Source organism: Lactuca virosa, chromosome 4 (genome assembly GCF_052849685.1).
Source record: "Lactuca virosa cultivar CGN04683 chromosome 4, Lactuca_virosa_CGN04683_v6, whole genome shotgun sequence".
Lineage (NCBI taxonomy): Eukaryota > Viridiplantae > Streptophyta > Magnoliopsida > Asterales > Asteraceae > Lactuca > Lactuca virosa.
The window spans coordinates 20,862,228-20,879,673 of record NC_136429.1 but is presented as its reverse complement, the minus strand read 5'-3'; the positions used below and the strand labels follow the sequence as shown (position 1 = coordinate 20,879,673).

Genomic DNA, 17,446 nt, shown 5'->3' with positions numbered 1-17,446 from the left:
CTCTTTTCCAATTGTGTGTTATTGAAATCGACTTATTAAAATCATAACCTATTGAAATCGGTTGTTGTTGTCTTACTGGTTACTGAAATCTTGTGTTACTGTGCCAACATTGTGACTTAAAATTTGGGGACTTATTTAAATTGTGCCTTACTGCAATCATGACTTAGATTTCTTGTGGTTTCGGTTTTAGTCATTGTTGATAGATAATCGATAATCAATTGATGAAATTGATTGCTTATTGTTTTTTATTCAGTTTTAATCCATGGGTTTAATCTTTTCATTGTTTTCTGTAATTATAGCATAATCTTATTGTGAATGGGTTGGGTAAAATGGTTGAAAATTCATTGATCCAATGGACAATGGTATAGTTTAATTATTCAAAACTTTAAGGGTTATGGGTCGGATTTGGATCAACATTTGAAAATTAATTAATGGGTTTGGATCAAGGTCGATCCGCTCCAAACCAGATGCATTGCCATTGCCAGGTCTAGGTGGAGGGGTCCAAACAATCCACTAATCTTTCTTAGATTGTTTTACTCATTTATCCCAAAAAGCCCATAATAAACAAATATCATACTTCTTGTTTGGGACATAAATATATCCCATGATCTTTTTACATTTCTCCCAATGATAACAAGAAAATAAAACCACGATAGACGAGAAATCCATACCTTTTTCCAAACCCTAATTCTTCAAAATCTTTAATTGTGTTGAATATAGAAAACAACCACGATTCCTGTTATAAAATTTACAAACAAAAATAAAAAAATAAAAAAAATCCCCCTATAGCACGAAAAACATAAAGGTCAAAATGGTCTATATAAGCATGGAGTTCAGATATTATGGTATCTAAGTAGAAGACAGATAAATATTCTCTAACGAAAACATAATTACAATGTACTATAATGCCCTCGCCTTCTTCTCTTCTCGTTTATATCCAGCCTTCAGGCATCACAGTTCACAGCTGTTTCGATTAAAAAGAGCAAAAAAAAAAAACATCATTAGAATTAAATACATGTTTAATCTAAATATGAATTATGAATGAATGAAAATTGGTTATGTAATAATATGTATACCTTAAGCAAAAGAACCCAAAAACTTAATAGCCATGATGTTTTCCATGAGCAATGGGATTCGGACTAGATGCCCTAATCACATCAAACTAATTATTATAATCTAAAATAATATTCCATTGACCGGTCAAATACAAGTCGAACACAGTACAAAACCATCATCATCTGTTATGTCATGTCATGTCAAAATGAATTTTTACCTGCCACTAGCAGGGCGTCCAGAGTAAGCACCATAACCACTCCCGGAAACCTAACAAAATAAAACATCAATTCCGGTTTACCTTAAAAGAATCAAAAAAAAAGGATAGGGTTCATTAAATTCTTACCTGGGACTGGGGCCCACCATAACCGTCGCCCGGTGGCAAATCCTGATCATATCTTCCGGAATGAGACGAATTCCCACGTCCACGGGAATTGCCATATCTTGATCCATCCGCCATTTCCATTGACATTTCAAACACATTTGCTCTTAATCGTGTAGTCACTTGTAAAAGCGCACTACTTGCAGCATTAATGTCTCCAGTTATCTAAACAAACCAATTATTAACATCTCCATCATCAACTGTGTGCGTGTGTGTGTGAGAGAGAAGAAGAAGAAGAAGAAGAAAACCTGGACCATTTCTTCATCTTCAGAAGCAACTTTGGGGAGATTTTCAGTGTTCAAAATACGAATATTTGCTCTTGTTAAATTTCTCATTTCAGAAATAATGGCTCCACCTTTACCAATTAAACATCCGATTCTTGAACTTGGAACAAGCAAACGAGTAGTGATGACAAAAACTCCAGAATCTTTTTCACTTTTCTCACTGCATCGAGGCTGCAAACGCATAGCTGCATCAATTGTTGGAGATGAATCTTCAAACACCTGTAAAAAATAAAAAAAAGTATATAAATAAAAGATCACAACAGCATAAATCTTGTTAAAACTATTAAATTATTAATACCTCTTTTGCAGATACAGTTATGAGACAATCATCTCCTTCAGCAGAAGAACTATCAACTTTAATGTTAGCACCAGATTCTTGCCTCATTTGTTTAATAATCACACCACCTTTTCCAATCACAGCTCCAATGTTATCAGTTGGACAAACAAAACGAAGTGAGAATTCCCTCCAATCACCCCCATTATTCCCATAAGGACCCATTAAAGAGACTAAACCCACGGGTGGGGCCCCGGAATGTGGGCCCATGTAGCCTCCTCGATGAAGACTCGGTGATGACAATAGTAGATGTTGAGATCTTGATGGATTTTCATGGAGGCGAGATGCTAACTGATATAAAGCTTTCCTTACAACTGTAGTGTCCCCACTTATCTACAATATCATAACTCTTTTAGAACAATCAACAAAGTTTTTAAGAATTTTAGTAAAAAGATTGTTTATAACTTTATATACCTGGAGAAGTTCATCAGAATTCAATGCACAATTTGGAAGATGTTCATTGCTTAGAATACGGATTTGAGCGTGTGTTTCACTACGTATGTTTTGGATAACTTGTCCACCTTTTCCAATCACACATCCAATTTGATCAGAAGGCACAAGCATTCTCACAGTAATTTGTTGACTTTCATCAAACTCATCTTCTTCAACAACAATTCTATCATGGACCTTAAACAGAGCATCCTGTGCAGGTGAAACAAGATCATTGTTATCTCCAAAACTGTTTGTTTCTTCACTTGAACTGTAGATGATGACAACACGCTCTTCACAACCTGGAATGGATTCATTGATTCTAATCTTGGCTTGAGTGTCTAATCTTAATTGCTTTACTATTTCTCCACCTCTTCCAATTATGCTTCCGATTTTTCTACTAGGGCATAAGTAACGATACACTGTATCTTCTGGCCCAATACCATGTGATTCCCTCTCATCTGTTCTGTTGCCTCCTTCATTTCCATGGAAATCAGGTTGATAATGGGACTTTTTCCCATAGTCGTTCTTCTGTCCAGCCATTAGCAGAAACTACTATGAGAAATCACTCCGGATGAAAGTCTGAGACAGGAAAGATATAGCACAATGAATACATATAGCTTCATAAATTAAAGATTGATTAACTTGTAAACACATGTTAGAAAGTACATAGATGTTTAGTGGAAGAACTGAAGAAGATTATGTATTAAATATAGTAGTCGCTCAAATCCATCAAATTCAAGTATTGGTTATGTGTAGTGTACATCTCACTAATCGTTATTCTTCCTTTCTCCAAGAACAACAAAAAGGCATGCGCTTTTTCCAAGCATATAAATTGCAATAATTACCAATTCGTTATATCTTAGTTAAAAACCCTAAAAGGATATGAGTTCTTGCACTAATCGGTACAAGAAAAAGAACTGGTCACAGCCAAAAAACTATTGATCATTTGATTGTAACAATCAAAATGTACTCTTTTACGAACGTATAACATTAGTTCATCGATTTCCTAAAAAGAGAAGTTCAGATTCGGAAACAAGCTCTTTAAATTCGTTAGCGGATAGAGGGTTTCTGTAGGTAATTCTCCACACAAACAAGGTAAGGGATTAATTTTGTATACGATAACTATTACAATGAAAGTTTCTACATAACCTCTAGAAATAGCGAATTGCGAACACAAAGATCTATTCAAGTTTACCACATCGATCAAATGTTGGAATGAAAATATAAACTTGGTGATATATAGTCATAACTTCTCAATAAATGTAATATAATTCGAACGAGAATCATTGAAGAATGCTTACTGCGTGCGGAGTTGAGTGGATGAAGGAGAAGACCGAGCACGATATGTGTGAGGTACTGTAGCGGTTGTGTTCAATTTCTGTAGTAGGGTTTGAGCACCAAAAGAGGGGCACCGTTACGGCGTTACTCTAGTTTAGTTACATTTAGTACCCTCCAAATAGTGAAAATGACACTTAACCCCTTTTACTTTTTAAGATACAAATACGATATGGATAATTGTTTTAAACTAGGTTTGAACCCTAACTGATGTGGCGGGAGTGCATGCGGTGTCAGATAAGTACAAGTTTTTGAAAACCGAACCATTAAAAATATTAAATTAGCAGATTTTTAGCAACAATACCTAACGTTGATGGAAAACGTAGAATACGCAAATGGGATGGCATCTGCTTTTCATGCAGAAATGTTGGAAAGACATCTAGAGAAGGATGGTAAAACGCAGCATATGGAGAGGATGATAGGAGAGAGAACTTGTAGTATTTACTTCAACGACCGTCATTTATCTGACATGTATAAGATTTTTTATAGGTTAAAAAAATACGTAAAAAATAAAAAAAATAAATAAAAGAAACTCAAAAGGGAGGTTCGAAACATTGACTTTTTATTGAGACAAACACCGTAAATGTTGAAGCAAGAAACCATACCTATATTTAGGCAAAATATTTATATTTAACGTATGGAAGTTACATTTCTTGACTTTGGTAATTGTATGGGTTATATAATTAGATGTCAGTTCGGTATCGGAATTAAACCGAACCGAAATGGAAAAAAAAATATCAAATATCAACCCAAAGTATAGGGTACCATATCGGCTCCAGTTCAGTTAAAATAGGTTCATTGTAAATTTAGAAGCGAGAAAAGTAACAGAACCAGACCGAACCGGTATCGAACCGAAAGTACCAAAACTAAAATGGCACAAAAGTAAGAATCGAATAATGAACTAAAATATAGGATACTGTACCGATTTGGTTTAGTACCATCAATATATTTTTTCACCCTTATTTTAAATAGGAACAAATTACTGAAATCGTCCATGTGGTTTGCTTAAATTTCACGTTTGGTCTCTATCTTTTTTTCGCACTCAAACAGTCCCTATAGTTTGTTTTGGTTGCGATTTTCGACCCTGACCAACATGAAATGACTTTTTTTCCCTTTATATCTTCCTTTTTTAGTTTTTTAGCTTTTTATTTATAATTTTATAAAAAAGTAATTAAATCATTTATCAATTGGTGGAACCCAGTCCAACTTTCACTCCCACACATCGTCTCAATCTCTCTTCCAAGAATCTACATGCAGCCTCTTGCAACTACCAATATCATCTCCGACGAACCAATCTACACCACCATCGACACACTCCGGCAACCCTTCTACACCGCCACTGACATCTTCTCTCTCCCTGGCGACATCCATCTATGCTACCACTTCATGTCCAGCGGTTTGCGACTGTGTACTCCAAAGAATCATCTACTGCCACCCGTGATAAAAAAACAGTCGGTGATCTCCTTCTTTTTTACCACTTTCATTCTTCGTTACAGAAAGGTCATACATGTACTATGACAACCACTGGACCACAAAGCATCTATTGCTTTCTCTTTTCCAGAAACGCCACATACGTCGCTGCCTACCGTTCCAGAAACACCACACACGAATCCCATTCCCCTCATTCTATCATCTCCGACTGAAGCAACCCTTCAGCATGTTGGATTCGTCTTCATCTTGATTTCACCTTTGATTTATTCTTTTACTTTTTAGGTATAACTGGATCTTGAAATTAACCTGCAAACAAATATTGTTCACAGATGTACGACCCCAGATTATACTCGATCAGTGTGTTAATCGTCGGCGACCTTGAACCCAATGAAGTTACATCATCTCCACATGTTTGATTTGACGAAGCTCTTCTTCTTTGAGACGAGATGAGAGATCCCTTTCTTCGAAATCGAGAAACCTACAAACCCATCGACAAAACTAGGTTCATCAATTGACAAACCTGGAAACACATCGAGGGATCTCTTTCTCTGCTTCGCATGCGCCGATAGGGTGGGGTCTCTCTCCGGAGAAGAGGTAACGATCATCAGCAAGATGGGAGAGCGTGGCTGGGGTAAAAAGGGGATGTGTAGGGTTTATTTCCTTTATATTGTTTCAATATTATTAATTATATATTAACATAATAAACAATAAATCAAAAAATTAAAAAAAAAAGGCAAATTAATCTTTTTACATCAAGCAGGGACAAAGAACACAATAAAACTAAACCATAGGGACGGTCCGAGTGCAAAAGAAATGTTATGGACCAAGCGTGACCATTTCAGTAATTTGTTCTTTAAATAGTTAAGAATGTTTTGTAAAACTAACTAGCTGCTAATAGCTGAAAGATATTGTTTTTATTTGTATAGAAGTGTTCGGCAAACTAACTAAAAGTTATTAAAAGTGTAAAATTACATAGAGTAATTGATGCTTCCCAACATGATGCCCAATATACAAAACTATATATATATATATATATATATATATATATATATATATATATATATATATATATATATATATATATATATATATATATCACAACCTGGATTTAAAGATGTGATTATGTGAAAGACTAAAATTCCCATTTATGGTAACTATTTATGTCAAGTTAAAAACTTAAATGTATAGCGGTGTGGATTAAATTTGCCCTCATTATATCACAGTAGACGAATACCCGAGCGTTGCGCAAAATAAAACAATATATTTGAAATCTTTATAAATATATGTTTTTTAAAACATATCAATGATTTTGTTGTTAGCTCTTATATAATAAATTTTATAATAAGTTGGTATAAACATTGTTTGTCTTTAACTATTTGATAATGTAGACATCTTTTAAAATTCTATAATCTCAATTGTCTCAATGGTCTCTACCTACATGTTACTCATGAATAAAAATAAATATAATATATGGTTTAATGATACTTATAGTTGTTGTTATGATAAATTAATTTTAAAAAGTTTATTTGCTTAAGATTTTAATTTTTATCATTATAATTATTTAAAATATCAAACATTGTTTTTTGTTTTTAAAGGTAACAATAAAATTTTCATATATAATAATTTTAACTATTGTTGTTGTAAGTTCTTTAAAATAATATATTTGGAAACTTTTAACTATTTTAATTTGGTTTCAGAAATTTAACTTTATTAAAATTTATTTGATAAATATTGTTAATTTCTTTGATTGTAATTATTTAAAACAACAAACACTGTTTTTGTTTTTAAATATAACATTTTAATTTTTATATAATGTTACTTTTATCTATTCATATTATAAGTTATTTTTTAGCAACTTATTTGAAAATTCCTAATAATTAATAGTTTCATGGTTTTTTTTGTTAACCGTTTAACATTATATTGAAAGTAATATTAACACTATAATTTGTAACTTTTATCTATTTATAAAATAATCTCTAGATTTTTTTTTCAAGTTTAAATGAAATTTTTATTTAAGTTAACCGTTTAACAATATATTGAAATTAATAATTTAACTATTTTGCATAAAATCATAAATTATACAAAAATTGTGACTTTAAAATGACAATTATTCACATATGACAACATATTTAAACTAATAAGTTAACTATAATATGTTAAAAGTTAAATTCGTAATTTTATAAATAGAAGTAAATTATAATATTTTAACATTGTAGTTTAGTTAATTTATGACTAGAATTTAGTTTTTACATTAATTTAACATTATTAACCAATTTATAAAAATTATTAGAAAGAAATTCAAAAGTCATGGAGGTTTCAAATGCATGTGGTGCAAGTAAAAATGTTTCTTTTATAAGTATACTAGGCGAATGTCCGCGCGTTGCGCAGAAACACCTATATAGTTGAAATCTCTACAAATATATGTTTTTTTAAAATATAACAATAACGTTGTCGTTAAATTGGAATAATAATTTGTATACTAAATTGATATAATATATTGATTATTTTGAATTATATGATAATATATACATCTATTATAACTGCATAATCTCAATTGTTTGAATGACTTCTATCCACGAGTTATTCATGAAAAAAACTAAATATAATATATAGTTTAATGTTATTTATAGTTGTTGTTATTGTTAATTAACTTTCTAAAATTTATTTGCATAACGTTTTAATTTCTATTATTATTATAATTATTTAAAACATCAAACATTGTTTTTTGATTTTAAAGGTAACAATATAATCATTTATATAGAATTATTTTTAACTATTGTTATTGTAAGTAATTTTAAGCTACTTATTTGAAAACTTTTAACGATTATACAAATATCTTTAGAAAATATTTTAGTTAAATTGAGATTATAATTTAGTTTTTTGCATTTAGCACTACAATTTATCACTTGTAACTATTCACAAAATATTAATTGAGTTTTTTAAGTGGAACTGAAATTTATATTTAAGTTAACATTGTAATGTTATATTTGCATTAACAATTTAAGTATTTTTTTTTCCAAACTTTCCAAAAGTTGTAGCTTTAAATTGATAATGGTTTACATACAACAACATATTAAATCTAATAAATTAAGTATAATATGTTAAAAGTTAAAGACATAACTTTATAAGTAGAAATAAATATATTATTTTAATATTTAAATTTAGTTTAGTTATGATTACACCTTAGGTTTGATATTTATTTAACCTTATTAACCAACTTATAATCATTATTAGAAAGACACTACAATTTATCACTTTTAACTATTTACAAAATATTCTTTGGGTTGTTTAAGTTAAACCAAAATTTATATTTAAGTTGATCCTATAATGTTATATTTAAATTTATAATTTTAGTATTTTATACAAATTATTCAAAAGTTGTAGTTTTAAAATGATAATGGTTTACATCCAACAATATATTAAAACTAATAGACTAAGTAAATATGTTAAAAGTTAAAAAAAACATAACTTTATATGTAGAAGTAAAGATATTCTTTTAATATTGAAATTTAGTTTATATATGATTACACTTTAGGTTTGATATTTATTTAATCCTATTAACTAATTTATAATCATTATTAGAAAGAAATTGAAAAGTCATGGGAGTTTCAAATGAATGTGGTGAAAGGAAAAATACATGGGAGTTTCAAATGAATGTGGTGATAGGAAAAATGCTTCATTTATAAGTATATAATGATATAATGATAATGATAATGATAATGATAATGATGATAATGACTAGACGAATACATGTGCGTTGTGCAGAATACAACAATATATTTAAAATCTTTACAAATATATGTTTTTTAAATATAGCAATGTCGTTGTTGTTAACTCTTATATAATGAATCTTATAATAAGTTTATATAAACATTGTTTGTTTTGAATTATATGATCATGTATATATCTTTTCTATAATTCCAATTGTCTCGATGACCTTTACATGTAGGTTACTCATGAATAAATTAAATATAATATATGGTCTAATGATATTTATAGTTGTTGTTATGATTAATCAATTTTGAAAAGTTTATATGCTTAAGATTTTAATTTCTATCATTGTAATTATTTAAAACATCAAACATTGCTTTTGTTTTTAAAGGTAACTATATAATTTTTGTATATAATGTTACTTTTAACTATTGTTGTTATAAGTTATTTAAAATAATGTATTTGGAAACTCTTAATTATTTTAATTTGGTTTCCAAAATTGAACTTTTTAAAAATTAATTTGATCAATATATTTAGTTTCTTTGATTGTAATTACTTAAAACAACAACCATTGTTTTGTTTTAAAGATAACATTATAATTTTTTATATAATATTACTTTTAACTATTCTTATTGTAAGTTGTTTTTAAGCTACTTATTTGAAATTTCTTAATGATTATAAAAAATAGTTTCATGGATTTTTTTTGTTAATTTAGGATTACAATTTAGGTTTTACACTATAATTTATAACTTTTAACTATTTATCAAATAGTCTCTCGATTTTTTTCAAGTCTAACTGAAATTTTGATTTAAGTTAACCGTTTAACACTATATTGAAATTAATCATTTAACTATTTTGCATAAAATAGTTGTCACTTTAAAACGACAATTGCTCACATACGACAACATATTTAAACTAATAAGTTAACTATAATATGTTAAAAAGTTAAAATCATAATTTTATAAAAAGAAGTAAACTATGAGATTTTAATATTGTAGTTTAGTTAACTTTTGATTAGAATTTAGTTTTTACATTAATTTAACATTATTAACGAATTTATTATAATTATTAGAAAGAAATTGAAAAGTCATGGAGGTTTCAAATGCATGTGGTGCAAGTAAAAATGTCTCTTTTATAAGTATACTAGACGAATATTCGCACGTTGCGCGGAATAAAATTATACGGTTAAATTTTTGGTAATCATACGTTGTTAGAAAATATTTATGTCACTTTTATTAACTATAAAATAATAATAATTACAAATAGTTTATGCAAAATTATAGTTAATTTGAACAATAAATAATATAACACTTATTAAAATCAAATCATTTAATGGTCTTTGCTCATGCTTTACGTGTGTATAAAATTAGTTGTCGTGACTTAGTAAGACATGTGAAAGATATAATGAATAAATTATTGACCCATATTTAAATTATAGCACTATTCCAGGGAATGGTGCATAACCTTATATTTGCATCGAGGGATTATTCGGGCATGGGACCCTCGTTAAGGAAGTTATATTTCCTGAAGAAAAATATAATTATAGTACTCGCTATTTTAATTAACTATTGTTATAATTTATTAGATTTTAATTTTTTTTTGATGATGTTTTAATTTCATCATGAATATTATTTCAATTATCAACCATTGTTTGTTATGTAGCATAACTCATTCTATAATTTCATGTTATTTTTAACTATTATTATTATTATAAATTAATTTAAAAACAACTTAATTGAATTTTAGTTATTATATTTATCGTATTTAGTAATTTCCTTATAACTATTTTAAAAAACATATGTTGGATTTTTATTACTTTAGTTTTTAAACTTTACACTATATTTTTAAGTTTGTTTGATATATTAATTTAAGTTATGTATTTAACACTATGTTGAAGTCAACAAATTTTTAGTAAACCATATTGATAATTCAAGAAGTATTCAATTTATAAAAATGTTTATAATTAACAACATATTTAAGTTAATAAATTAAATATATTTTGTGAAAATATGAAGAGTTAGGAGTTTCAAAATGATGTGGTAAAAGAAAAAAAATGCTTCCTGGATTATATAAATTAGCATCCATTGTTTGTAATGTAACATAATTTAATTTATAACTTTATGTTATTTTTAATTATTATTATAAATTAATTTTAAAATAATTTAATTGAGTTTTAGTTATTATAAAAAATAGTTTTTGGACATCTTTTAGTTAATTTGACTTTTAGATTTAATATTTTTATATTTATCGTATTAAATATTTTCATTTTAACTATTTTAAAAATTATATGTTGAATTTTAAAACTTTATTTGATATTTTAGTTTAGGTTTTTTTTTTTACACTATATTTTTAAGTTTATTTAATATATTAATTTAGGTTATGTATATAACACTATATTGAAGTCAGCAAATTTAGTATATCATATTGATAATTCAAGAAATATTTCATTTATGATAATGTTTATAACTAACAACATATTTAAGTTAATAAATTAAGTAAATTATATGGAAATATGAAGAGTTGGAAGTTTCAAATTGATGTGGTGAATTTAAATTATCATCCACTGTTTGTAATGTAACATAATTTAATTTATAACTTTATGTTATTTTTAATTATTACTATAAATTAATTTAAAAACAACTTAACTGAGTTTTAGTTATTATAAAAAATAGTTTTTGGACATCTTTTAGTTCATTCGACTTTTAGATTTAAGATTTTTATATTTATCGTATTTAATATTTTCCTTTTAACTATTTTAAAAAAATATATGTTGAATTTTTAAAACATTATTTGATATTTTAGTTTAAGTTTTAATTTTTATACTATATTTGTAAGTTTATTTAATATATTAATTTAGATTATGTATTTAACAATATATTGAAATCAACAAATTTAGTATATCATATTGATAATTCAAGAAGTATTTCATTTATAACAATGTTTATAATTAACAACATATTTAAGTTAATAAATTAAGTAAATTATATGGAAATATGAAGAGTTGGGAGTTACAAATTGATGTGGTGAAATGAAAAATGTTTCATTTATAGTATACTAGGCGTAACCTCGCGCGTTGCGGAAGAATACATTTTAGTGGTTAAATATTATGGAAAAAAATAGAAATATATTGAAATTTACGTTTTTAGTCATGTTTTGGACATTAACCGAATTATCAAATAACATAAAAATCCATCAACTTATATTTTGGTACTATCTAATATAGTCCATACCTTATAAACTTTACTTTTACTTTTATAATATCCAATATATATTATCAGTTTTTGTATAACATTAATATAATCTACTTTTCTTATATCCGATAATATTTTTTTGGATAAAATAAGAAATAAGTTGTTTTGAATGAGCTATTAATAAAAAATATTAAACTAATAAACTTTGTATTACACTATTTATATTACACCAAAACATCCAAGGTTTCATATATGAACTTTCAAATATTAAACATTGAAATTAAGAATGAAGTCATACAAAATATATCATTATACATAAATGTCATCAAGAATTTTAAAATAAGTCGATTAGTAAATATGATATTTAAATTTAATTACATATTTTGCAAGGCGTACGTTTGACTTTATGTTGGTGCGCCGAGAATCCTCTTCCTTAATTTGTACCTAAAAATTAAGGTGAATAGGAATATAAAATAGATATTACTAAGCATTAATATAAATAATTAAAAATGGTATGTGGATCTCCTACCACCGATTAAAGACAACATATCTCTCTAGTGGTATCGATTCCTATGTAAAATTGAAGTAGTCATTCTATGTACACCTTGTTTTCTAATTACATAAACAAATATGAGTAACCAAACATAAAAATGTTATCTTTATGTAGGAAAATATTTTAGTTAACTAACAAATTAAATAATATAAGTTTAAAAGTTAGGAGTTTCAAAACATTAATATTTTTATTAATCAATCAATTAAGTAACACATGTTGAAATTATTACAATCATTATTAAAAAGCATTTGAAATATTAGATTTTAAATGAACTTTGGTTGAAGTGTTTTGACTTCTATTATAATATATATATATATATATATATATATATATATATATATATATATATATATATATATATATATATATATATATATATATATATATATATAGACAGAGAGAGAGAGAGATATGGAAAGTATAACATATGTATGAGTTTTAATTAATTATCTTTTTGAAACGGTACAATTACAAAACAAAAAAAACATATTTAAAATATTTAATTAAATATTTTCCACATCACCCTATATAACATATGGTCAATATATTAACAATTAAACCGCAATATAAAACAACTGTATTACAATAATCCAAAAACGAAGAAAATATAAAAACGAATTAGTATAACAAACTTATAAATTAAAAGCTCTAATATAATAACATATCTCCAAAAGTGGTCATAAGACCTCAACCTAACACAAAAACCTTTAAGTTTGTTTTCTTTTTGAAATTTGTACATGATTTGTATGCATGTCTTCCCAAAAGATTGACCTTTTTATAGTAAATTTTCACTAAATGCTTATTAAACACAATATAAGTTATAAAACTTTTGAGTGTTAAATCATAATTAAGAAAACTTTTGAGTTGCATTAGTTAAAAAAGGGGGTTTCAAATGAATGTGGTTTGAGGAAGTTAGAGAAGAGGGTTTCAAATGAATGTGGTTTGAGAAAAAATGTTTCTATTATAAGATATAAAGACTATGATATGATATAGATAGATATAGATTAGACGAATTTATGTGCGTTGCGCAAAACACAACTATAAAGTTTTAAATATATGTTGTTTAAATATAAAAATGGCGTTGTGAACTTTTATATAATAATTCTTATACTAATTTAGTATAAAACATTGATTATTTTGAAATATATGATAATATATAAATCTATTAAAACTATATAATCTCAATCGTCTCAATGACCTCTAACCGCATGTTACTAATAAATAATTAAATAGAATATATAGTTTAATGTTATTTATAGTTGTTAGTATGATTAATTAGGTTTTATAAATTTTATTTGATTAACCTTTTAGTTTCTATTATTGTAGTTATTTAAAACATCAAGTCATCAACCATTGTTTTTGTTTTTAAAGGTAACCATATAATCTTTTATATGGTTATTTTTAACTATTATTGTTGTAAATTATTTGTAAGCTACTTATCTAAAAATTATTAATGTTTATAAAAATAGTTTTAAGAAATACTTTAGTTAATTTGGAATACAATTTAGGTTTTACATTTAACACTATAATTTATAACTTATAACTATTTACAAAATAGTCGTCGAAACTTTTTTAAGTTAACAATTTAACGCTATATTTAAATTAACAATTTAAGTATTTTATACAAACTATTCAAAAGTTGTGACTTTAAACCGACACACATACGACAACATATCAAAACTAATAAGTTAAATATAATATGTTAAAACTTAAAGACATAACTTTATAAGTAGGAGTAAAATATGTTAATTTAATATTGAAGTTTAGTTAATTTTAGGATTACAGTTTTCGTTTTGCACTTATTTAAATTAACAATTTAAGTATTTTATACAAATTTTTCAAAATGTGTGACTTTAAATCGACACACATATGGCAGCATATAAAAACTAATAAGTTAAATATAATATGTTAAAAGTTAAAGACATAACTTTATAAGTATAAATAAAAAATGTTAATTTAATATTAAAGTTTAGTTAATTTTAGGATTTTAATTTTTATTTTGCACTTATTTAACATTATTAACCAATTTATAATCATTATTAGAAAGGAATTGAAAAGTAATGAGAGTTTCAAATACATGTGGTGAAAAGAAAATATCCCTTTAATACTTACATGAAATATGTAACATATCATGACTTTTAATTAGTTATTTTTTTTGAAGCAATACAACACAAACAATCATATTTAACATATATAATTAAATATTATCGACATCACGATATATAACACATAATCGATAACATGTATATGATCTAATATTATTAATGATTAAACCATAACATACAACAATTGTATTAAAAGAATCCAAACCCCAAGAAAAATATAAAAAATAATTTGTATATAACAACTTACAAATTAAAGCCAATAACCTAATAACATATCTCGAAAAGTGATCATAAGACCTCAAACCAACACAAAATCATTTAAGCTTGTTTTGTTTGTGAAGTTTGTATGTAATTTGTATGAATGTCTACCCAATAGATTGACCTTTTTATACTAAACGTTTCATTAAGTGCTTATTAAACATAATATAAGTTATAAAACCTTTGATTTTTAAATCATTATTAAGAAGACCTTTGAGTTGTATTAGTTAAATGAGGGGGTTTCAAATGAATGTGGTTTGAGCAACAAGAAAAATATAAAAAATAATTTGTATATAACAACTTACAAATTAAAACCAATAACCTAATAACATATCTCGAAAGTGATCATAAAACCTCAAACCAACACAAAATCATTTAAGCTTGTTTTCTTTGTGAAGTTTGTATGTAATTTGTATGAATGTCTACCCAATAGATTGACCTTTTTATACTAAACATTCCATTAAGTGCTTATTAAACATAAAATAAGTTATAAAACCTTTGATTGTTAAATCATTATTAAGAAGACCTCTGAGTTATATTAGTTAAATGAGTGGGTTTCAAATGAATGTGGTTTGAGCAAAAATGCCTCTATTATAAGATACTAGGCGAATGTCCGCGCGCTGCGCAGAAACACCTATATAGTTGAAATCTTTACAAATATATGTTTTCTTAAATATAACAATAACGTTGTTGTTAAATTTGATATAATAATTCGTATATTAAATTGATATAATATATTGATTATTTTGAATTATATGATAATATATACATCTATTATAACTGTATAATCTCAACCGTTTGAATGACTTCTACTCACGAGTTACTCATGAATAAAATTAAATATAATATATGGCTTAATATTATTTATAGTTTTTGTTATTGTTAATTAATTTTTTAAAATTTATTTTTTTAACGTTTTAATTTCTATCACTATAATTAATTAAAACATTAGACATTGTTTTTTTATTTTAAAGGCAACAATATAATCATTTATATAGAGTTATTTTTAAATATTGTTATTGTAAGTTATTTTAAACTACTTATTTGAAAACTTTTAACAATTATACAAATATCTTTAGGAAATATTTGAGTTAAATTGATATTATTATTTAGTTTTTGCATTTAGCACTATAATTTATCACTTTTAACTATTCACAAAATATTCATTGGGTTTTTTAAGTGGAACTGAAATTTATATTTAAGTTGACACTGTAATTTTATATTTAAATTAACAGTTTAAGTATTTTGTCCAAACTGTTCCAAAGTTGTATCTTTAAATTGATAATGGTTTACATACAACAACGTATTAAATCTAATAAATTAAGTATAATATGTTAAAAGTTAAAGATATAACTTTATAAGTAGAAGTAAATATGCTATTTTAATATTGTAATTTAGTTTATTTATGATTACACTTTAAGTTTGATATTTATTTAACCTTATTTACCAAATTATAATCATTATTAGAAAGACACTACAATTTATCACTTTTAACTATTTACAAAATATTATTTGGGTTATTTAAGTTAAACTAAAATTTATATTTAAGTTTGTCCTGTAATGTTATATTTAAGTTTATAATTTAAATATTTTATTCAAATTGTTCAAAAGTTGTAGCTTTAAAAATGATAATGGTTTACATCCAACAATATATTAAAACTAATAAATTAAGTATAATATATAAAAAGTTAAAAAAACATAACTTTATAAGTAGAAATAAAGATATTCTTTTAATATTGAAATTTAGTTTTTATATGATTACACTTTAGGTTTGATATTTATTTATTCTTATTAACCAACTTATAATCATTATTAGAAAAAAATTGAAAAGTCATGGGAGTTTCAAATAAATGTGGTGAAAGAAAAAATGAATGAGAGTTTCAAATAAATGTCGTGAAAGAAAAAATGTTTCCTTTATAATATAGCACTAGTCGAATCTCCGCGCGTTGCGCGTGAATATAATTATTTAATTAAAATAATAACATTTAACAAATTGTGATTTAATATTTATAATGTAAAACCAATGTCAATAGCAAAACAAACTCTATAGTTAACATATTAGTTTTATTAATTTTAATAAATTTATGTCATTAGTTATTTCCACAATTAATTCATGATTTTATATATCGTTTTATGTTGTGTAAATTATATATCAAACATATATTGATTTCTATGTATAAAAAAACAAAGTAGTATGAAAAAATAAATACTACAACTTTTGATGATTTTATAGAACGTTTTAAATTGTGGAAATGATATATAAAACGTATGCCGATTTGTATATAAAACAAATAACAAATAGTATGAAAAACACTATAGCTTTTAATAAAATAAAAACACTACAACATTATAACATTCACATCAAACAAAACTTATT

The 17,446-nt window shown here is 25.7% G+C and overlaps 1 protein-coding gene across 1 annotated transcript; it reads right to left on the bottom strand.

The window, feature by feature from the left end:
• Nucleotides 1-688: 688 nt before the first annotated feature.
• Nucleotides 689-3,893, bottom strand: LOC145169500 (RNA-binding KH domain-containing protein RCF3-like). The gene is made up of 8 exons (XM_079088048.1): nt 3,787-3,893; nt 2,468-3,064; nt 2,018-2,386; nt 1,684-1,938; nt 1,400-1,600; nt 1,274-1,323; nt 1,077-1,148; nt 689-964 (listed from the first exon to the last, which is right to left on the bottom strand). Exons 2-7 carry the CDS (start codon nt 3,023-3,025, stop codon nt 1,100-1,102), a joined length of 1,482 nt encoding a protein of 493 aa, XP_078944174.1. The 5' UTR covers nt 3,026-3,064; nt 3,787-3,893; the 3' UTR covers nt 689-964; nt 1,077-1,099.
• Nucleotides 3,894-17,446: the final 13,553 nt, after the last annotated feature.

Bases quoted from the DNA above. Each gene is read 5' to 3' on its own strand.
- LOC145169500 (XM_079088048.1), bottom strand. From the start codon at position 3,025: ATGGCTGGACAGAAGAACGACTATGGGAAAAAGTCCCATTATCAACCT. The intron at 2,387-2,467 runs GTATATAAAGTT...ATGATATTGTAG, and splicing joins ATTCTGATGAACTTCTCCAG to ATAAGTGGGGACACTACAGT. The intron at 1,939-2,017 runs GTATTAATAATT...TATTTTTTACAG, and splicing joins TAACTGTATCTGCAAAAGAG to GTGTTTGAAGATTCATCTCC.